The sequence below is a fragment of the Urocampus carinirostris genome, chromosome 19 (genome assembly GCF_059441175.1).
Source record: "Urocampus carinirostris isolate Australia breed hairy pipefish chromosome 19, RoL_Ucar_1.0, whole genome shotgun sequence".
NCBI classification, from domain to species: Eukaryota; Metazoa; Chordata; class Actinopteri; order Syngnathiformes; family Syngnathidae; genus Urocampus; species Urocampus carinirostris.
In genome coordinates, this window is record NC_142367.1 from 14257884 (window position 1) to 14280295 (window position 22412).

A 22412-nucleotide genomic window follows, 5' to 3' on the forward strand; every position below is an offset into this window, starting at 1 on the left:
GTCGCATCTCCTCTCTCTGCGCATGCGCACCAGCGGCAGAAGCTGCACGATGGCTGAAGAAAGTACAGTGCTGGTGTCACTAGTGGAGGAATTTATCTCGGGATTGCAAGACAGTAAATCCAAAGATGCGGCTGAAGGTGGATACATTCTTGTCCAAAGTGACTCCGTGTCGAATAATATTTGCTGCCGCTTTGTCGGCTGTGTCAAAGCAGCATGCTGGTGTATTAGCTAACTTAGCGCCTCCACATCCTGTTGTGTAAATGTTAACACAGTGCAGATTTTTGTTTTCATTTAACATATGTGCCGGAATGATGTATTTAGTCATACAATACTGGGCTAACAATCTTTTAAAAGTTGTTATTATGTACTTCACGGTGTTTTACTTTGTTAGCATCATGTCAACGAACTGAACTTTTGACCTGGTTCATGCTTATGTACACACGTGACTAATGTTATATTGTATTTTTGTTTTCAGCTCTCAAAAATAAAAAGTTTACAATCCTACAGCTAGTGGAAGCATTGGGGTGAGTCGTCAACTTTCACATACCTGTTAATTTCAAGTAAGTAAAATGTGTACAGGTCAAACTAAAAGAATGAAAGTTGTCTTTTTCGCCAATATCTATTAATATTATCGTGGGACTCCAGGATAATCGTGTAGTAAAATAATATTTGGATGGATAGGCAACTTATACAAGATAGTGCTTGTAGCTTGGCCTAATTTGTAAGTGCCACAGAAAATAGTGCAATCTAAAATGGTATTATTTCCCAATTAAACGAGTGTAAAAAAACCTTACTGTTGAAAAAGACCGAAGGTGACTAAAGTGCATTCATCTTTTCCATGTTTGGTTTCCATTGTTTATGTCAAATCTTATTACAATGACTCGGGTACGAATCATTTTTGAGTGTGATTTTATTGAAATATTTAATGTTATATTGAATAGTGGAGTGGAGTGGGCATGGCGTTAGAAATAAGCTTGAATGGACAGGTGCTGGAAGAAGTTGAAAGCTTTAGGTACTTGGGTTGTGATGTGGCTGCAGTTGGTGGAATGGAGTGTGAGGTATTACACAGAGTGAATCAAGGAAGCAAGGTTTTGGGTGCTCTGAGGAGAGTGATAAGCAACAAGAGTATGAGTATGGATGTTAAGAAGGGACTGTATGAGAGTGTGATTGTGCCGACTGTGTTGTATGGTGCAGATTTGGAGCCTGGATGCAGATTTGAGAAGGAAATTAAATGTTTTTGAGATGAAGTGTTTGAGGAGTATGTTAGGAGTGACAAGATTGGATGGATTGAGAAATAAAATTGTGAGAGACAGAACTGGAGTAGTAGTGGAACTGAGCAAGCATGTGGATAAGAGAGTACTCGGTTGGTTTGGACACATGGAGAGGATGGATGAAGAGCAAATGTTGGAGAGGATCTACAGAGCATAAGTAAATGGAAGGAGACCAAGAGGAAGGACACGAATGACGTGGATGGATGGTGTTATGAGTGCACTGCAGGAAAGAGGTCTAAATATAGTGGAAGCTAGAGCTCTTGTTGGTGATAGGAATGAGTGGAGAGGTGTTGTAAAAGGATAGTCGGATGTTTGGACGCGTTCTAAGGGATTGGCAGGGCACGTGTATGATGCGGCAGGGGTAAACCAGTGAAAGCAGCATTATATCTTTTTTATTTCTTTAGACCGAGTCTGACCAGCACTCAGCCTCAAACTCGAGCCAGAGGGGTTAAGCTACTCTCTGAAGTTTTACAGGAGTGCTATGAGAGCCTCACAGATAAAGAAGGTATCACTTTTACTGTTATTATTTGGTGCAATTTATACTCACTTTACAATTATATATGATGTAATTTGCCAGACTGTGTCTGCACGTTATTGAGTATTTATTGCAAAATAAGACATGCATTCAACTAGTCAGTCTGTTATGTTTGTGCTCTCATAACTTAAAAATAATTTGATTCTTTTTTGTGTTTTTCTATGAAGATTTGGACTTCTTTTCACATACACCGAGATGCCCCCCCCCCCCATTTATATTAAGTGGATTGACCAATTCTTAGTCTTCTATGATTTTGCAGTAGTGTATTCATAAAAATGTGAGAAAACTGCTTTTATCAGTGCCTAAATATTTGCGCACATACCGTACCAGTACACAATCTCCTAGCTAACATAATTATGTTGCCAAGTGCTGGATGGCTCATTAAATGCTGACCTTTTTGAAAAAAAAAATGAAATGAAAGCATACCATAGAGTTAATGTGAAGTTTGGTCTATAATAGGCACATTTTAATTCAATAAAGTCTCAACAGACACTTTCTACCACAATCAATGCACGAATCACTGCAGATTCTTTATTGGTTTAAGTAGGCCCCATGAATTACTGTGTCTTAGCAAAGTTAAAAGCAAAGTGTTTAACATAACTGTATTTTCCCGTATTTGTGTCTTCACAGTCGAAGTACTTTTAGCGTTCTATGAGAACCGGTTGAAAGACCATTACATAACCGCACCGCCTGTCATACAGGGACTTGGAACACTGGTTAGTTGACCAAGAATTGCAGCCTATTTTTATATTTCAGAATGGTCAAGGTTAACCTATTTTGTAAGGTATTATATATTGCAATTCTTTTCTACCCCAGACACAATGCCCAATGTTGCCTCCTGGTGCAGCCGTTTCCATATTAAAGTCTTTGTTTCAGGATGTTCATGTTCAGGTGAGTTGTTTTTCAACATATACTGTGGATTTATGATATTTATATATATATTTTTGCAGAAGAAACAAAATTGATCTTTATTAAAAAAAATTGGTTGACTAATTGTTTACCTTAATTTATCTCAAAAACAAAAAAAAAATGCTTTATCTTGAGATATAAATATTGCCAATTGTTTACTCCCACGTAAATTAGCGAGGATAGTGTGTCTCACACAAGCTTCGCTTCCTTTGTTGTCATCTTTTTTTGCTTCTCCGTTTAGCATCACTGGAAGCCTTTGCACCCATAGCGAATAAATACAGTACAAAAAATTAAATGTTGTATTGCTGACTGGCAAAGTCTGTACCGAGCACACAAGATTCTGAATCGAGAAAAGGGCATTGTGAGAAGTAGTTCAGTCAACAGCATCATTTCATGATGCCGTGACACAAACAAATGGCATACCAATTAATCGTATGTATTTTTTTTCTGTAGTCGCTGCTCCTGGCTGATAGAGCTTGTGTCTACAAGATGCTCATTAATGTCATGGAAACCCGAGAGGCTGGTAATAATCATCAATTTAAAACTCTAAATTCCCTTTGAGTTTTGGGACTGAATAACTTTATTATCAACCACAGAATTAAAGGGTCTTGGAGCAGACTTTGTGTTTGGTTTTGTCCAATCGATGGATGGGGAGAGGGACCCTCGTAACCTCCTCTTAGCTTTCCGAATCGCCAAAAACATCATCCAAAGGGGTTATGATCTCGGTAAGGTTTTGGATTCATTATTTATTTCCTTGCTTACGTTGAATGGCAGAAAATACTTGTCCATTTCCTCTGTTTTTGCAGGTAAATTTACAGAGGAGTTTTTTGAGGTGACATCCTGCTATTTCCCTATCGACTTTACCCCTGTGAGTTCCTGTTTATTCAGCCGCTTCAATGGGAAGTTGATGAAATGCAGGCATGATTAAGGTTTTGCTTTGTTTACATTGTAACAACCAACACATATTTGTAGAACAGTCCACTTGAGTGATACAACATTTTGGGCTAACATTAGGGCTGGGCAATATGCCCAGCAAAAACAAATCTCAATTTTTGCTATAATTCCAGATTATCACAATAGTACCCACACTTGGAATTTAATAAATAAATAATATCGTTTTATAGTATTACAAAAACTGGAAGAAAATTTGATTTAAAGATGACGAATAAACCTATTAAAATTATATACTTATTGATTTTAAACCTAACCCAACTAACTGTTAATTAGCTTTTATCACAAAAACTAGAATTAATCAAAAGCCAGACCCTTCCTTTTAAAAGCTGCTTGGACATTTCAACTAATACATTAACAGCCTGTCTCTTCTTGGCATTCTGTCCTGTGTACCTACCCACCCAGCCCCCCAACGACCCTCACGGTATCACCAGAGATGAACTGATACAAGAACTGAGACAAGTCCTCACAGGAACATCTAAATTTGCTGAGGTATGTACTGAGTATGTAGACATCGTGTTCCGACCTATATTCCATGTCTGCACCACTTGAGTTTTTCTTTCATTTTACTATTTTTTTCTAGTTTCTGTTGCCTCTCATCATTGAAAAGCTGGACTCAGATGTTCAAAGTGCAAAGCTGGATGCTCTTCAGACACTGGTGGGAAATTTAACTTGCTCCCCAGAATGTAAACTTAACATCATCTCTCATATCTCTCGTCTAACAGACCGCTTGCACGCCACTCTACGAACACAAGGACTTGGCAGAATTTATTGAGGGTTTGTGGACATCCCTGCGCAGAGAGGTTTGTCGTAGACTTCTTAAGTCATTTTTGTGCGCATCATTGTTTTATATCCGTCTTGTTTTTTCTCACTGCAGGTGTTCCAAACGTCGAGCGAAAGAATCGAGTCAGCGGGCCTTGCGGCTGTCACTGCCATCACATCTTGTCTTTCCCGCTCTGTTTTAAACTCAGATTCTGAAGATGCTCTCAGCACTTTCTTAGATATGGTTCTTAATGGTGAGTTTTAGTTTTCACACGAAGACAAACAGCTGGAATATTAATTTATACTACACATTAAGTCTAGCGGATTTTTTTCCTTTTAATCTTTGTAGAGGACAATTTTAGATGACAGGGGTCTTTAATGTGGTGCCCGCGGGCACCAGTGTGCCCTCTAAAGACAGTTGAAGTGCCCACAGAACTCTTATGAAAATACCTCACCAGTGCACAGTAATTGTCTAGTAAAATTAGTTTTTTTGTTGTTGTTTTCACTGAATCTATTTAACGCGACTTCCAATTATTAACCTGGTAATAACATAACTTTTTTCAGAAATGGACATCAAACTGAGTGCCCTCTGCGCTAAAGAGTAACAAAAAGTAGGTCTCAGCTTGACTAAGTTTGGAGACCTGTGCTCTATGGATTAAAACTTTTTAAACTCCTCAGAGTTTTGGCTTGTTGTGTAAACACAGCAAGTTGTATTGGTAAAAAACAGATATTAAATATTTTTCAATTTATATTTAGTCTATATTATTAATGGATGACCAAGTAAAAAAGATGGATTAGGACCCCAGTTCTATTTTGTGGGTTTTCCCTACTGAACTGGGAGCACAATTGAGAAGGACGGCCGGGCGCATTTTGCCACGAGAGGTGACTTTCTTGTACCGGAATAAGACTGATTGAAATAAATGCATTTATTTTTCTTTAAAAACAATTGAAATGGAACGTTTAAATATTTTCAATACTGATATGTGATGATCTCAGTTAGTTAAATTGCATGTATTTCAAATGCCCCTGATATTTGTCAGCCTACTTGTGTGTGATTTTTTAAAACAACATATTGACTGTTTTGGGGTCTCCAAAGAGATATTTTCGAACGTATAGGATTTCATTTTGACTCCCTTTTTTACTTAAGAAATTAACAAATATTTAGCTTATTTTCTGACACGAAATGGACCCTGTCAGTAGCTATATTATGAATTTAATATTTCCCCTTAAACAGTTTTAATAGATATCATATTTTTAAAAATATGGATTGAAACAAAAACATTTTAAGTTTAACAGATTGGTGGCCACGGTAATCGAAAGAATTTTTCTAAGTAATCGTTTTGTTACATATTATTCCAGACTGCAGGCATCACCTGAGCGAGCCAGACCTGAAGCTAGTATGGCCCAGTGCCAAGCTACTCCAGGCTACCTGCAGCGCTTCCAACCGGGCAAGTCACGTTGTCATAACTGCCGTCATGCCAGCGCTCATTGAACAGTACAACGGCAGAAACCAGGTAGATGTTACTACACGGTGTGCTGATTAATGTCATATATACATTTTTGTTCTGTTTTCTATGAGCAGTGCTCCCATAGACGTACATTGTTGGAGGTGATGCAGCGGTTTATTCAGTCAATAAAAAGTAGCGGGTCATCTGAAAATGGTGAGCTAAAACTCAAATTAAACTCATATTTGTAATCCTAAAAAAACCCTGTTTGTATTTAAATTAGAAGAGCAAGTGCTTTCAAGCATTTGTCCGTCGTTGTGTGGCGTCACCTTCGCCGCGCTATCCGAATCTAATGGCAGCCTGCAGGTCACAGCCATGTCTGTGCTTATATCTCTAGCAAGGCATACAGGTCAGATGCTGTGAATTTTACAAAATTGACTTTTTTAAAAAATTCGGGCTAGCCTGCAATGAATATTTTGTGTCTGGTAGGATTGTTATCAAACTCTCAAATTGAGCTGGCCGTCGATCATTTGGCCCGGTTGGTGCTGTCAGAAGACGATGACACAGTCAGGTAGCTCAATTTTGCCTTTTTTTTCCCTCGACATACCAACTTTGTTACTAATTTTCTGCCTACATCAGTCTTGCAGTGGTCTCGACTGCTGGAAGCTTGGCAGAACTTTATCCAGCTGTTTTCATCACCAATATGATCCCAAAGATAAAGAAAGAAATCTTTTCTGGTAAGAAAACCAGGCTTAATCCCATTACTTAACTTTCCCACTTTATCTTCCTTCTACTCATTCCACATCTTTTGTGCTGCCAAAGGAGCAATTCCTTAAGGAACTTACTTACTTCCTGTTTATCACGTCATTAACCCACAAGAGAAATAACAATTACTGCGCCTCACTCTTGTTTACTCTTCCTGTAACAACCCCTCACTTCTGACTCCTGCTTCTTGTCTTGCAGCACTCAATGTAGGAATTTATGTTCCATCACAAGACACAAACATGTAATGGTTCATTCACTCTCATGATTGCTTACAGCTTTTCTGTCATGCCGGAAGCTTGTTACTAAGGATAAGCTAAGACGCTCCCATTCCAAATTATTCAGAGAAGGCTTGTGTCACTTACTCTTTTCCACTCCTTCTATTCTTTTCAGAGGAATGGGACACTCTTGCTAGGTTCACACTGCAGAGTTTAATGTTCAGTTCCAATTTTTTGGGTAAAATCTATTTTTTTGTGAGATTGTCCAGATATCCTACTAAATGCAACTTGTATGCGACCTGATTTCCTGTGTGAACGCCACAAATGCCCCGCATGCGCAGAAAGGGGAAATGTGACGTCACGCGATGCACTCATTTTTGCGGAAGTACTCATGGATGTTAACATCAGTGCGGTTTCCCCCCAAATAATTATTAAATCCAAAATCTTGATGTCCCTCCCATGGAATGCTTTTCGTATAGTGTGATTTTAATGTAAATCTTGTTAACTACCACTAAAGGACACTATCACTTTATCAATGAGCGCTACTGCTTGTTTATAGCAGTGTTGTCGGGCAACATGTTGGGAATCCAGTTGTACGCAATGTGATGTTGGCTGTTCCGTGAGTTACAAAATAAACAAGTGTTCATCTTCTATGAATGTGTGAATTTGTAGCACTCGTGGTTGTTGATTTGTCCCGCGTCGTTGAACGCAGAATAGTGATATCCGTAGTATATCGACGACGTGCAGGTTGCATAATTGCATCTTGACCGTTCACACAGAAGTCGCATTAGAAAATATTATTTATATATCGGATTTGGGACCACATATGAATGCAGCCTAGGTCCGGTGTGAAAAAAATCGGATATGTACCGTTTAGAGTAGACGGACTTGAATATATCAGATACAGGTCGCGAAATCTGATTTCCCTGCAGTGTGAACCTAGCCTTAATCTCCTTGTGCGCATTATTGAAGTAAGGAACAAAATGGAGATGGGAGTAAAGGGATTGAGCCCAAGTCTAGCTTTCCATTTTAAAGAACATATACAAATATAGCCATAGTTGTCATGGAGAGTCTTACATCTTTTTGGTATAATGGTACGTTTACTTTTAAATCAAAGGAAGTGTTGTCACTGATTTTTGAAGAAAAACAATAAACTGCATATCTGTATCTTTTGTATGTTCTTTATTTGATCCGCATGTGTAGAGTTGATGGAGCTAGATGGAGATTCCATGCAACATAGACAGCCTGTAGTGCGTCAGCGTTGTTTGTCTATGTTAGCGGCAGTTTCCTCTAAGGCCAGCGTCGCTCAGGAGAGCACGCCTGTCCTCTTGGAAGTTCTCACTGCTGCTCATGCTGGTAAAATAGTAAAGTTTTTTCTTCTTCTTCAATGAATCCAATTTGGAATGTTGACATCTCTGTTGTGTTGTTGCAGGCACACTTGGTTTTTCTTTGGAGGAGGCAGTAATGGCATGCAGCAGCTTAAAGAAGGTAGCCGGGTTGGTTGAAGACACTGAAGAATCTGGGCGATGCTTCCATGATAACATCATCCCAAAAATCCTTTCATTAGCACTGCAAGCAGCACTTAAAGGTGTGCAAAAATATAATGATTATCCCCTGGAAATAACAATGAGTTGATGGGTTTTAAAATGTGAATTTAATGCGGTGTGTGTGTGTCTGGTATGTTGTGCTTCCGTTAAGGCGAGAATTCATCTTTTCAACACAGTCCTCTGGCAGAAGAAGCGGTTTTGTCCACCATGGTCCCAGTTATTAGCACAGCCTGCTCCAGGCTGCAACCTACGTTAGTAAAATTGTATTGTAATGTACAGGGTCTCAGGTTGGGGTGTGTTATAACTACAGATTCTGTAATAATGTTTATTTTCTGTCAGAGCTCACAAGGTTTGCCATCCTGATATGGTCTCTCGTCTTTTTTTTTAGACTGGCTGGCCAGACGGCAGCGAGATTTGTGTCACTTTTCCTGGACGGTGACGTTTCCTTTTTGCCCGGCAATTCCTTCCCTTCGCACATCAAGCTGCTCGCAAACGTATGCAGAATGTTTTTGTTGTTTGGATTGTAGTAAGTCTTAATGTATTTTATAGCTTGTATATTGTCATTGTTTACTTTATTAAGAGGTGCCACTGTTTTTCTTTCCACAAGCAGCACATGGATTCTGGGAAGCCTTCTCAGATGGTTTGTTTGCTGATGGGATGTGTGTGTTCTTTACCCCGCAGTGTGAGTCTCATCTGAATCCTTCTTTTTCATTTTAACTCCCTGCAAAATGAAGAAAATATTGGCTAGGTCATGTACATCAAACCACTGACGAGTGACTGTTTTACGTGAAACATCTCATTATTTATTTTTTTAGGTGGAGGTGCCCAAAATGGAGCGCTTGCTTTCAGAGCTAGAAGAGATGAGTTGCACTTGCAATCACCCAATGTCATACACCTCCGCCGCCAAGTGTTTGGCTGGCCTGGTCAATAAGATCCCATCAGGTTTGTTAGTTATTTTTTGCCAGTGCAACATTTGGATGCTTTTGAGTTTGAATTCCGGCAGATGCTGTAGAACCCTTAAACCAGGGGTCGAGAGCTTATGGCTCTTTTCAGCACACATTCATAACAATTTTACCACTTGTGAAGCCGGGACAACGTTGACACTACCTAGGTGTGGCCCGATATCTGTAAGGCACAGTTTAAATTATATTTTACAGTCAAGGTGTCCCAACAACAGACCCAGTCTTGGCTGTATGTCGCTAAAGAATCCTTTTATATGGAAGCTCATTTACCAGTTTATGTACACTGTTGAGACACTTTGATGAAAACCCACAGAACAGGAAAAACTAAACACCCCAAAACTCCAGCAAAGCACCCAGAGCAATTTGATTGTGTGAGCGGTAGGAATGGGCGAAGCTATACACACAGCACATGCACTCTCTTCTCCCCCTTGCCCAGGTGAATACGTCGGTATCCTTGTTTGCAGTATTTTGGGACATTTTTACTTTAACTTTGCTAGCATCTTGTTTTGAAACCATTTTAGGACAAAAATGAGCCTCAGAACTCTTAAGTTAATGCAGGAGAGAGAACAATTTTAAGTGGTATATTTATATTGATCCGGGACATGGTGAAATGAAATGTGCTGAGAAAAGTTTTTGGGAAAGCGAACTTGCCGTTTTTGTTGAATTGTGTCTTAAAATATGGTGTGTGGTCCTCTAAAGAAATGAAAATCTTTTTTTTATTTTTTGGCTATTTGGGTCAAAAAGTTTCCCGACCCCTGCCCTAAACCAACGACTAACAGGCTCAGAGACTGATTCCTCACAAAGGCCATCACTACCCTCAACAAGCATACAAAACTGTGAAAAAATACATTACCTTGCCTATGTATAGAAAAATGTACATTCATATTTTATTTCACTACTCTTATTTTGGAAATATGTTGCTGTCAACTTGTCATTGTTCTATTATTGTTCTGATGGTCTTACAACTTTGGCCAGTCTTCTAGCACTACCCAAATATTCGGTCATTTATCCCAAAATTATTATAAGTCTTTTATTTCATGTTTATCCTAGAGTGCCACGTCTAATTCACTACACTTTTATCAATGACAATAAAAACAATTCTAATTCTGAATATTCTCTTTAGGTGACTTTCTTGACACTGTACTTCATAAGACGATAACTAGAATCTTGACTGAGTTGAACTCTGCATCTTCGATTGTTAGAGAGCATGCATTCACTCTCATGATATGGGTAAGTTATTCCAACCCTAAATAAAGAGTGTACAAGTGCCTTGAACTTGCTTGTGTCTCCAGGTTGCCAAAGCTTTGCTCCTACGTTATCACCCGACATGCACAACACTGACTGACAAGGTAATGAGATATTTTGAATTAAAGATGACTATGTATGTCAAAGTTCCATTTTACTGTAACTCAACCAAGATTGAATCTATTCAACGTATTTTCCTCATATCCTACAAGCTCTTTTCGCTGCTGGACGATGTCGATCTGGGCCCGGCTGCAGCCGATGGCTTTTCGTTGCTGATGAGCGATGATGCAGACGTCCTGAGCCGCGCTTGCCACGCTGACGTCCGCATCATGTACCGACAGCGCTTTTTTAGCGAAAACTCTGAGAAGTTAGTGAAAGGGTTCAACGCGGCATCGCAAGGTGATCTTGTTCAATTCCTCGTATCTTTTTTTTATTAGTTGCGATGACTATGGCTTTGATCATGGTGTTTTTCTCCTACAGAAAAGAAGCCAAACTACTTAAAGGCTCTATCCAACATAGTCAATAAGTTACCCAAGCAGGTTCAGGTTACTGAATTACCAGCGGTAAGTCCAAAAAGAAGAACAGAGGGGGATCCATTAAAAATACCTTTTTCTTTTTAATAGCAATTTAAAATGTATAATACTGTATTTGTTAGTTTGTAATTAGTAATGTAATTTTTACAATCTATACTATATAAGAATTTTTACATATTCAGAATTAATACTGCGATCACTCACTGTGACACTGTTTACGTTTCATGGTTTCGCTACTTTACTGATTTGCATCGAGCTTAGTGTTCTGCATTCTAAATGGCTAAACAGTCTCCCTGCTTGTTATTTTACGGTACATCAGTTATTTGCAAGGAAAAAACACAAATAAAACATACAGTAAATTTATTTGTTGACAAACATTTAAACCCGTAAAAAGGGTTGTTCTTAGGTTTCAGTGTATAATAAAGAAATGGTTCTCAACTGATCTGACTTCAGGACCCACCATTCCACCCTAATGACAAGCTTCGACCCAAACAAGAAGTGACCATTCCTCAGATTCATCCAAAGAAATGATTGTGCTGTTTAAATAGTGTGATATATTTACCTTTTTTTTTCAAAATACAAAATGAGCAGCAAAACCAAAACTATCGTATATGCTCGCATATTAGGTTACATCGCATATAAGCCACCCTCTAAAACTGCCTTAAAATGACCACATGCTTGGTGGTTTTCTGTATCCCTTATCCACTATGGTCGAAGGGGCACAATTTCCTGTGGTTTATCTTGAGCAAATACAGCCTGGTGGTGCCGTTCCCTTTCCAGGCCAACATGTGTCCACATACTAAAAGAAATTCTAAATATTAATGTGTAGCCGAACATCAATAATTATTTACATTATGTAGTTGATGAAGCTCAAGATTCTGGCAAAATACAACATTTTTAAACCATTTACCATTTCCAGCGGCGGCTAAATGACAGACACTCATGCACACTTTTCGTATTTCGCGATCGTGTCTTTCTTCGACACCTGTTCTTGTCACTGGTTTCCACTTTTCCTTCCTCTTATAACTAACTTTCTTCGGACCTATCATTGTGGGTAGAAAAATGCGCCGATTGACTGGACATGGTATTATCTCCATTTAGTCTAAAGAAGTGTAATAGACCCTGCGTTTTTTTTCTTTTTGGCATTATTTTGCCAAGGCAAAGGCCAGTGACCCACTAAAAATGGGTTCGCGCCCCACTTTTGGGTCCCGACCCACCCGTTGAGAAACATTGTAATAGAGTATCTAAATATATTAGGGTTTTTACTTCAGGGATTTTGCCTATCATGGGTTCGTAACCCCTGCGAAAAGCAAGGGAGTACAAAAAATATATACATATCTATAAATGTATTTATTTGTTTGTGTGTGTGTTTGGAACTTGATAACTTTATTTTGAGTTTATAGTGGTATATTTATTCATAAAGAATTTCTAATATATTCAGATTTATAAAAAATGTAAATAATTTTTAAGGTATGGGCAGGGCCACCTGTATGATGCGGCAGGGGTAAACCAGTGAAAGCTGTTGGGCCCTGCTGTTAAAGAGAAGAGTGTGTTGTGTCACCCTGACCCGAGTGACATGGCCGCTTTCTTGTGTCCCGTTTTATCTGGAGGGACGAAAGCATGACCAACTTGGGTGCCGAGGTGCTTGACTTGTTTGGGCATTTGGGTTGGCCATGGTTGTGTTTTTTGCTACTTTTTCCTTTTTTTTTTTTCCTTGTTTTTGTATACGTGTTTATCTTGCTGTCAGTCATCCCTCTTGAGGGATATGACCAAGTTAGATGGATAATGAATAATAAAATATAATTTATAAAATATTTTAATTTTGAAATTTTCATCAAAAACTCATTCGAATAATTTATATTTTTGTATGTGCATATCCAGCTGCTGTCATTATTGCTGGAAGCCCTCACATATCCAGAACAGGGCGTCCAGTTGTCCACTCTTTCCTGCCTGGAGCCCGTCATTGCCGACCCGCCAGCGGCACTCATCCAACAACTGGAAGCTCTGGTCGGAAGGCTCTTGCCCCTTGCTTCAGCCCCCAACATGGTAAGCGCCAACACTGCGATTAAACATACAGATAGAGCAAGATTATTTCTAAATGTTTACTGTCTTGCAGAATGTCCGGATCGCATCGCTTAGGTGCATCCACGCGCTTTCCCGCTTCCCTGAACACGAGGTGAGATGAAGAATTGATTTTTCGGTTTGCCTGATTCATGCTAGGAGTTGAGCCCTGCAACAGATAGGAAAAAATCCACAATTAAATTGACACTTCTCCTAGGTGCTGCCATTTCGGTGCAGAGTTCTGCGGGCCTTGGCCAGACCTCTGGATGATAAGAAGAGGCTGGTCAGGCGGGTGGCTGTTCAGGCGCGAGGAGAGTGGTAAGATTAAGAAACAAAAACAATTTTGTCCATTCGCAGTTTACAATCATTTGTAGGGTTTTAATCGGGTTCAAGGAATTTAAATGACACATCATGTCTTATCTTTAAGGTTTCTCTTGGGAAGTCCTGGAGGAAGGTGATTTTTGTTGGTTGTCAGAAATCTCAACCCAGATCATATGAAAAACAAATCCACATGGAGTCCCGCATTCACACATTCAAGAAAGCAGTTTTTTTTTAAATTCTGTCTTCTTTTGAAATATGGTTTGTGACTTTTCATACACGCACATATGTCAGGGCTGACCTCAGTAATATCATTTATTTATGTATAAAACACATATTTTATTCAATGTGTTTTCTGAAGAATGGAATGTAGTCAAGTGTCTGTGTCAAGTAAAATATTAAAAATACAGTCACATGAACCTAAAGCCGACGGGTACCATTTTATAGCCTCGGGTGTATATTATTGTTCTGTGACTTGCTAGAATTTTTGCAGTTCAATGTCGGTTGTCAAATATTGTACACAGATGAAAGAAAATGTAACCAATTGTTTTGAAGGAGGTTGACTTTAAACCTTATCATTGCCAAGGAAATTAGAATGCCTCATAAAATAAATACAACTTGACTTTATAATTACGTGTAAATGATTTGTTTTTAATCTCAAAAACACAATGACAGCAGTAGCAAGTTTTGGTTTTATTCAAAGAACAGCAGTTCAACTGCGTGCAGCTGTTTTTTTTCCTCCAGTGGTATCACAGTAGTTGTTTCCATGGCAACCACATTGTCACTATAAAAGTTTGGAAAAAGTACATTTCTGGAAGTATGATTCACAGATTGTAGAACAGTGGAGCTATTGTATTCTTATTTGGCACCAGAATTCTTCAAATAATTAAGAGAATCACATTACTACACACAGATTTACACATAGATGATCAAATGATGATATTCAAAATAAAAATATAACTTCAAATCCAAATGTCCTGTTTACTCCTTTTAAAGTGCCACAGGTGCAAACGTTCGTGGTCGATTAACAGTGACATTTCAACAACACAAATTTCTTCATAACATCTGAATACATTGAAATAACAAACCATGTTTGTCTCAGAAGTCACTTTTTGAGGCTTCAGTTAGGCACAAAGGTGGTCCAAAATTCCCAAATCAACATGAAGCAAATAATTTGTCCTTCAGCTTGATGCTAGATTGTGTCTCTAACCATCTCCAAATGAGGAAGATTGAGTTGTGGGTGGTTCAGATGGCCACGGGGTCTCTCCTGGTGAACAAACAGTCCCAAATAATGCCATCGCCTGTGGGATGATGACTTGACGGCAGGAGAACTCGAGTAAACCAGTGGCTGGAAAAAAAATAAGTAATTATACAAGTTATGAAAATTATGACTTATTTGAAAAGGCTTTAATTTGTTTTCCCAATAAAACAATTAAAATGGGAGAATTCAAAGTCAAAAATATTTTCAGAATAGTTGATCAAGCTCAAGATGGACTTGAGCTGAACTGACACACCATCTATCCATTTTCTGCACTGCTAATCCTCAGGAGGGTGGCGGGAGTGCTGGAGCCTATCCCAGGTATCTTCGGGCAGGGGGACATGGAGACATACAACCATTCACACGCTCATTCATCTTGGGACACTTTAGGGTCACCAATCAACTAGCCATGCATGTATTTGGAATGCATGCATAAACCGGTTAGCCCGGAAGAGACACGGGGAAAACATGCAAATTCCGCACAGGAAGGTCGGCAGCTGGATTTAAACCCGAAACCTCTGAAATGTGGGGCTGACGCTCTGATCACTCAGTTGCTTTGTCACCCAACTGACACACTAATAAATCATCCTAAAACAAGTATGCTGTTATTGCTTTGGCGCCATTTCGTAGCTTCTTACATTTCATTTTGCATTGAAAGGTTGTACAGTAGAACCCTGGGATACCCCATTCGTCCGTTCTGGGGTGGGGATGGCAAATTGAAATTGCAGGGGATAGAAACCAATGGTAATTAGGTAATGCATTCCAAACCACTTTGCAAGTTTTGTTTAAGTGGTTGTTTTTGCGTCTCCCTTTGGCACCACTGCAGCCCTCTGGACTCATTGTTAATGATACAGTACAGTACAAAAACACAGACTTGTATCACACTAACTTGCAAATTGTCAACATAGCAAAAAGATTTATTAACTGAATTAAGAAAGAAAAAGGCATTGTGGGAAATAATTCAGCCAATAGCATATTTGCATTTTCATAATGCTGTGATGCAGACAAGCATTTTATATAGCGTCGACCAATAGCAGTCAAGCAACTTAGAGACATAAGCCGTAATACACACTAAAAATGCAAAGTTTGATTTTTTTTAAGGTTTTTGCCACTCTAAATAATTTGTTATCTTAGTTGGAAGAATGGTGTACAAAGGGGCCTGGAAAAATATCTTGTTCCACGATAAAGTGAGAACTTCGTATGGCGGGGTCGCCATTGCCTAGGGGTCTGCTGTACTTACTCTTCAATAAACTGAAGAAAATCGACCAGACCCACCTGCCTGTCTCTACACCAAGCAACTGCTTCCAATTATCCATCTTCCCATGATGATAAGGGTTTCTGAACACCTGTAATCCAATCAGACATTTGTATGATTGTGTCTACTACTCAATGACTCTGCCCCCTTCCACACACCTTGCCCTGATCTTTCAGTCTTTTGCTTTCCTTCCGGTTGATGTGGCGCTCCACACTGGTCTCTCCTCGGCAGACGAGTGCGGCATGCCACAGGGTCAGGCCTCCCAGGGCGACTGCCACAGAGCTGCGGGAAAAGAAAATAGTCATTACATCACTTTATGTGACGAGGGTGTTCAATGCAGTCACCTGGTCAGCACCCAGAGGAAGATGACGCACTTGTGGGCAGTCGTCTCCGTGGACGTGTATGGCGGGAGAGGAGTCTGATAGTAACTCTGATGGACACATTTATCAGAATACGTCCTTACCCGTCATTATCATTTAAAGAAAAACAGAAACTGAATATGAATATAACCTAAGGTTTCGTCAAGCTTACCTCGACTGCATCGTAGGCCTCCAGGAAAAGGTCTCTGCTACTGACGCTGCAGTAAATGCAGCCCAGAGTCATGTAAAGGCAGAAGGAGAAGAAGTAGCGGTGGTTGAAGTGGCCCACGCAGTTGTTGAGCCAAGCTGGAAGCTAGTTAAGTTCCACACATTCATGACGATCATATATTTCAGTATTAAAGCCCCAGTGTGTAATATATGAATACTAGATGGAACTCTATTGTCTAATGCGAATGAAAACCAATGCCACAGAGGGGAGCATAGCAGCAAGTTGCCAGACTAACATGGCGGCGACCAAAGGTAGGGATTCTACTATGTAAAGGAAACACATTTTTTGACCTAGGAATTTTTAAATAAAAATTAACATTGGTATGATAGTTCAGGTATTTTTGTCTAGTAGCTAAATCAATGTTTTGTTTGGTTTTACTGAAAGAAGGTTTTTTTTGTACCACTACAAGGCACTTAATATTTCACACCGTCCCTCTAAACAAGATATATGATGATTATCCCAAGGATACGACAGTGATGGTCCATCTTTAGGATACAGCTGTAAGCAAAGGCAACATGAAATGATTAGAACTAGCAACAGGCAGTTAACAATAGTCCTACGTGAATTCACTTTATTTTGAAAATCATGGCATGTTAATCTTACGTGTTGCAGATGCTGCAGTGATGTGTCCTGGCTGGTTTTGGATTAATGCATTTCTTACAGATAGACACACAGGGAATATGGATATTGTCCTAAAAAAATCAGCAGAATGAAATTTATATTTCAACATTTATTCGTTAACTGTCGAGTGATAACTGTCACTAGTATAACTAGTCAGCATGCTAGTAGAAAAACAAGGGTGTCATACTTTCCTGTCATCCTTCCATACCAACTGCAAAGGCATGTCAGAGCACTAGTAGAAAAAAGGTGCACAAGTTGATATCTAAAAACTAGTACTACGACTGAATATGAATCTAAAACAATTTCTGAAAGCTACAAGTTATACCATGACTGCAAAGTTTTCGCCAGTGCTTAGTTTTGCCTGGATAGGAACAACTCATTGTAGAATATCACTAATAGTAAAGTGGTTTGAACTGTCAAATATTGGCCTTGTCCTGACTAGTATAACTAGTACACTGTTCAAAGGCGCACTAGCAAAAAAAAAAACAGAATTCCAACCTACTAATAGAATAATCAAGGTAAACTAGTTGACACCTGTAAACTAGTAGTGCCACTGAAACTAATGTTTTTTATGAAGCCAATAATCGAAATATATACACATTTTCTTCGTCCTTTCTAGTTTAACTAGCTCCATACCTACTGCTTTAGACACCTCTGAGTAGTAGTAGAACATTAGTTAATATCTATGAACCAGTACTACTACTTCTGAAGTAAACTAAACAATTTTACAACACCAATAGCAGTAGTAAGTTTGCTATTTGTCTTGACTAGAACTACTAGTTCCATCCTGCCATATTTACAGCTCTGAGCACTAGTAGAGTATTAGTTGATATATACAAATCAGTACTACCATTTTAACAACAGTCAAGTAGTGTCATTTTATAAAGCTACAATTAGTACAGCATTGCAAAGTTATCAGCTAGTGCTTTGTATTTTCCTGGATTGTAAAATATTGTTAGACTATTATTACTAGTAACAATAGATATGAAATTTGTCGTCAGTAGTAAGCCGACAAGTTTTTTTTTTTTAAATACAAATACATTTTGGAAAATTGACAAGGATAGTCAATCAAATTTGTACACTGGTTGACATGTTATTAGCGTGAGAGTAGTACTACTAGATGTCAACTAGTAGAAGGATGTGTTTTGTGGTATTTGTAGCATTCAAATGTCCGGAAGACTATCGTTTTAACCCGTTAGTAAAGTGTTACTGATCTTACAGGGTTCCTTGATCTGCTAGTGCTGCAAAATACTGAAGTGGAAACTACATCCTTAATAAGATAATCATGCTTCTAGTGGTAATAATTGATTTACTAATGAATACAACATGTGAGTAAGATATTAACAGGGTGTGTAAGGGTGCTTGAAATCCTTAAAATGCTTGAATTTTAATGTGTTTAAGGATTTAAAGGTGCTTGAATTCTGGGCGAAGTGCTTGTAAATGCTTGAAATTGTTGCCACATTTCTCAAAAAGTCTGTTTGAAAGGACGCTCACACTGCTGTCTAGTGGCTTTGCTCTGCCATTGCTTATCTTCTTCCCTCGTGATTTAAGGCAACTTGCTTTAGTTTTGGATGGCATTGTCCTAAAAAGCATCATCGCCCCTTACAGGTTGCATCCATAAGGACAAATGTGTGCTACACCTAAACACTATGAAACGTGTATTAGTGTAAGGATTACATATCAATTATGTATATTTATTATGCAAAAAATTAAAGTAGCGCTTCCCAGTGGTAAATTACAAATATCAGCTACATATTACCGTAATTTTCACCCAACACCTATATGAAAGGCAATTTGTCTCAAAAATAAATATATTCGCAATTTTCTGAAGTTCTAAAATTCATACAGTTTGTCTTGATGAATGCACATACAAGATTAAAAAATGCTTAAGTAAATTGTAGATAATCAATGGCTCTGCAAAATACACGATTAACACCATATTTCTTCTATTAATGGTACTGGAAAAATTGGAAATTTGTCTATGAAAGTCCTTAAAAAGTGCTTGAATTTGGCCCTGAAAAGGTATTCGAAGCTTGTACCAAGTTAATGCTCAAACTTGTTGACATATGCTCAAGTTTGTTAAACATAATGTCAGGTTACCCAATAAACCTTATTAAAATCCCATTATTATTATTTTGAAAATTATTTGAGGATTCTTAAAAAAAGAGGAGCACCTTGGGGGGATATCCTGGGGAAGTGGTGGTGGCTTTGTAGTAATGGAAGACCACCATGAGCAGGAGCCAGTGGCCGCAGCTCAGGTGCCATAAAATCCAAGGCGCCGCGTAGCTGTACAAGATCCTGGGGAGGACGTACAGGTACACGATGACCACCACCGAGGTAGTCAGAAGGACGACCAGCGTGACAAATACCTGCGCGGAGATGAGAAAGCACATGGGACCTCAAATCGTCCTTTTTGTTTTAAAAATGTAGTTTTCACATCACCTGTAGAGTTTGTAGGTGTTTTATGATCACGGTAAATGAGTGCTATTCACATTTTCATATCTTAACATCAAAATGATAAGGATGATGGTGTTGAGCAACAATTCTATCAAAATCGGTAGGCACGGCAGCAGACAGGAGAACCTTCAGAGGGTCATCAACATAGCCCAAAAAAATCATCAGCTGCCTCCTGCCGAGTCCGGAGGACATTGCCGGTTTGCAGTAACACAGCAGGGAAGAGTTGAATAGCCTAATAGTATACATTTTCATGATATTCTTATATTTAGTGATGGGATATTTGAGTTTTCGCCATAATCAGACATATTAAAACAATCTGTAAGATATCAAGTCAAGTCATGTTTATTTGTATAGCCCTTAATCACAAAGAGTATCAAGGGGCTGCACAGATCACAGACCATTGCAAACTATTATTACAAACTATTATGACACCATCCCCTCATCCAAAACCCACATGAGGGCAAGTTGAACAAATACTTGAAAAATAGCGGTAAACATGGTCATAACAATCTAGTACACAGACTATAATTCATGTTTATTTTTGTTTATTGCGAGGAATATAGGATTAGGTTATCTTTGAAAAATAAGAAGAGTCAACACCCAAATTATTTATCTTTGGATTTGATATATATGTTATTTTTTGTACTTTGTTGTTAATCATTTGCAACTCTTTAAAGGCTGTAAAATATACTCTTATTATATGTTAGGCAAGCATTATGAAATAAAATTGTGCACCTAAATCTGTGTTGTTGTTTTTTTAATTTCATGTATTATTGACTAACCACATGTTGCGTAACGATGCAAACTACGGCCCAGGGGCCCCTTTGTGGCCCACGTACCATTTTCAACGGCTCTCGGCTTATAGAAAAAATACATATTTGCTTCTTTACAAAAAGGTGTTTCCTGAAATAACTACTCTTAACAATAGTGAAAGTATAGATTGTTACTGTGTTTTCTGTTCAAACAAACGCACTAAAAACACGTATTGATTTTTGTGTGATTGAAAACTTTAAATCTTCATATATATTTTATTTTTTTCTGCATGTGGCTTCCATAGAAAAGGTTTCATCACCTTATCAATAAAGAAAAATATCAACTTTTTATTAAAGGACAGTGTGTAAGTTCCAATTTATCTTTAAAAAAATGTTATATTATTAGAATGTCTTACAGAGCAATCAAATTTAGATGGGTTTTATTCTGCTAAATTTGAGACGGTTCATGATTCATGGATCCCTTAACCGTTTGGGTTGTCGGGGCACCACTTCCTGTTGTATGTCTTGGGCAAGTACAGCCTGGCGGCGCCAATCCCTCTCCAGGCCGTTTTTTGGGTAAGGGGTTGCTCCCCCACAGTACAACAACACAAAATGTTTTTATCAATCAGTGTTTTTTCCTTACCACTCCAAACCAACGAGTCACATTGTCCACGATCCAGTACACAGGTTCGAAAGCGGCGTCCAGCATGGTGTCCGAGTTGCAGAGGCTGTTGAAGTAAAGCGATTTGAGCAGCAGCTTGCAGTATCTCCACAGCTTCCCGAGCCTGCCGTCTCCTCTTCCTCGTCCCCACGTCTTTGCACGGTGCAATCGGCACCATCCCAGTGCCAGTCGCATGGCCCGGGACAGATGCCACATCCAGCTGGTGCCCACGCGCATGCCACCAGCACCTCTTCGCCCACACACCCTGCCCTCCAAACAAACACAAACACACAAACACACACACCATGTGTTAGAAAGGCAGGCGGCGTAGAAAAGCAGCTCCTCGTAGTAAAGCTGGACTACAAGTGACTTCTCCATGGTGGCCACGGGAAGACGAATGAAGATCTCTGACCTGTGACAGCAAACTATAGCCTGGCAAAGATGATTAAGACTTCCATTCAGACAAATAAACTTAATAATTCAAAGGGTCATAAGTAGTGCACAAATGGAGAGTGATAACCCGATATGAGGGAAACACAAAAGGGGGTGAAGGTCTCAAGGAGGAAAATGGGGGCTACCTGATCCTGGTCATATGAGGAGAGGGAGTATTGATTACAATAGATAAGACTTCTTTTGTATTATTTTGCTAGACCAAGGAAAGTGGCAGCTACTTGAAGATACCTCATAATAATTGAATATAATAGAAGCTGGAGAAATTCATACTAATATTTAATTTCCTGTCTTTATTGAATTATAAGTACATCCGCTATGTTTATCCTAACCTACACTGAAAAAACGGTGTTTTGTTTTTGGATCGATTTTACGAATCGTCGTTTGAATTAAACGTTCCTTTCGAATCCTGCAATGATTGACGTGTTAGCTACATGCTAGCTACATGCATGCATCGCTGCATTTTGAAAAGATTGAGTCCCTGCAAAAAAAAAACAAAGCTAAATGTTAACGTGCATTACCTGGTCAGATGAAACGTGTGGACATTTGGAAAAAAAGACGAGTTTACGGTCACGTCATGTTCTAGAGATGTCAAAACGTCAAATTTTACATCAGCACCAAAAAGTGGAAGATAACCGGAGTGCTCAAAGATCGTAAATGAGTAGATAGACCACTCTGTGACGAGGAAAGACCTTCCGTTTTTAGATTTGTATAATAATATAAAGCTGAAATTGAATAACTTTCATTTTTAATTTAAAGAAAACTGTATGTTCTTTTTATTGTAGTCATTTTTTTATTAGCTGTCGGAAATTCAAGTAGATACATCGTAATACATCTGTATTTATGCTGGT

At 38.8% G+C, this 22412-nt stretch overlaps 2 protein-coding genes across 4 annotated transcripts; one reads left to right on the top strand and one right to left on the bottom strand.

The window, feature by feature from the left end:
* Nucleotides 1-8: 8 nt before the first annotated feature.
* On the top strand, nt 9-14149 carry mms19 (MMS19 homolog, cytosolic iron-sulfur assembly component). Of its 2 annotated transcripts, none has more exons than XM_088323311.1 (31): nt 9-137; nt 476-524; nt 1676-1776; nt 2437-2522; nt 2623-2697; nt 3169-3238; nt 3312-3440; nt 3522-3583; nt 4072-4158; nt 4250-4324; nt 4392-4469; nt 4544-4682; nt 5788-5942; nt 6011-6089; nt 6157-6282; nt 6363-6444; nt 6513-6610; nt 8057-8209; nt 8286-8441; nt 8552-8651; nt 8789-8894; nt 9008-9082; nt 9216-9342; nt 10486-10592; nt 10655-10711; nt 10820-11006; nt 11088-11170; nt 13022-13186; nt 13257-13316; nt 13419-13519; nt 13629-14149. In XM_088323311.1, the coding sequence occupies exons 1-31, from the start codon at nt 23-25 to the stop codon at nt 13657-13659; spliced, it is 3114 nt and encodes a 1037-aa protein (XP_088179437.1). In that variant the 5' UTR covers nt 9-22; the 3' UTR covers nt 13660-14149. The 2 variants fall into 2 exon arrangements, with proteins under 2 accessions (XP_088179437.1, XP_088179438.1); XM_088323312.1 differs by having other exon boundaries at nt 9011-9082.
* A 44-nt stretch (nt 14150-14193) lies between these two features.
* Nucleotides 14194-22272, bottom strand: zdhhc16b (zDHHC palmitoyltransferase 16b). Of its 2 annotated transcripts, none has more exons than XM_088323314.1 (9): nt 22083-22272; nt 21094-21376; nt 19416-19610; nt 17224-17312; nt 17090-17118; nt 16564-16697; nt 16377-16462; nt 16191-16314; nt 14194-14867 (listed from the first exon to the last, which is right to left on the bottom strand). In XM_088323314.1, exons 2-9 carry the CDS (start codon nt 21346-21348, stop codon nt 14712-14714), a joined length of 1068 nt encoding a protein of 355 aa, XP_088179440.1. In that variant the 5' UTR covers nt 21349-21376; nt 22083-22272; the 3' UTR covers nt 14194-14711. The 2 variants fall into 2 exon arrangements, with proteins under 2 accessions (XP_088179440.1, XP_088179439.1); XM_088323313.1 differs by lacking the exon at nt 22083-22272 and adding an exon at nt 16053-16123 and having other exon boundaries at nt 21094-21529.
* Between the last annotated feature and the right edge of the window lie 140 nt (nt 22273-22412).

Bases quoted from the DNA above. Each gene is read 5' to 3' on its own strand.
- mms19 (XM_088323311.1), top strand. From the start codon at position 23: ATGCGCACCAGCGGCAGAAGCTGCACGATGGCTGAAGAAAGTACAGTG. The intron at 4,470-4,543 runs GTTTGTCGTAGA...TTCTCACTGCAG, and splicing joins GGACATCCCTGCGCAGAGAG to GTGTTCCAAACGTCGAGCGA. The intron at 13,520-13,628 runs GTAAGATTAAGA...CTTATCTTTAAG, and splicing joins GTTCAGGCGCGAGGAGAGTG to GTTTCTCTTGGGAAGTCCTG.
- zdhhc16b (XM_088323313.1), bottom strand. From the start codon at position 21,489: ATGGAGAAGTCACTTGTAGTCCAGCTTTACTACGAGGAGCTGCTTTTC. The intron at 19,611-21,093 runs GTAAGGAAAAAA...ATCTCCGCGCAG, and splicing joins TGACTCGTTGGTTTGGAGTG to GTATTTGTCACGCTGGTCGT. The intron at 17,119-17,223 runs GTAAGATTAACA...CTTTGCTTACAG, and splicing joins CACTGCAGCATCTGCAACAC to CTGTATCCTAAAGATGGACC.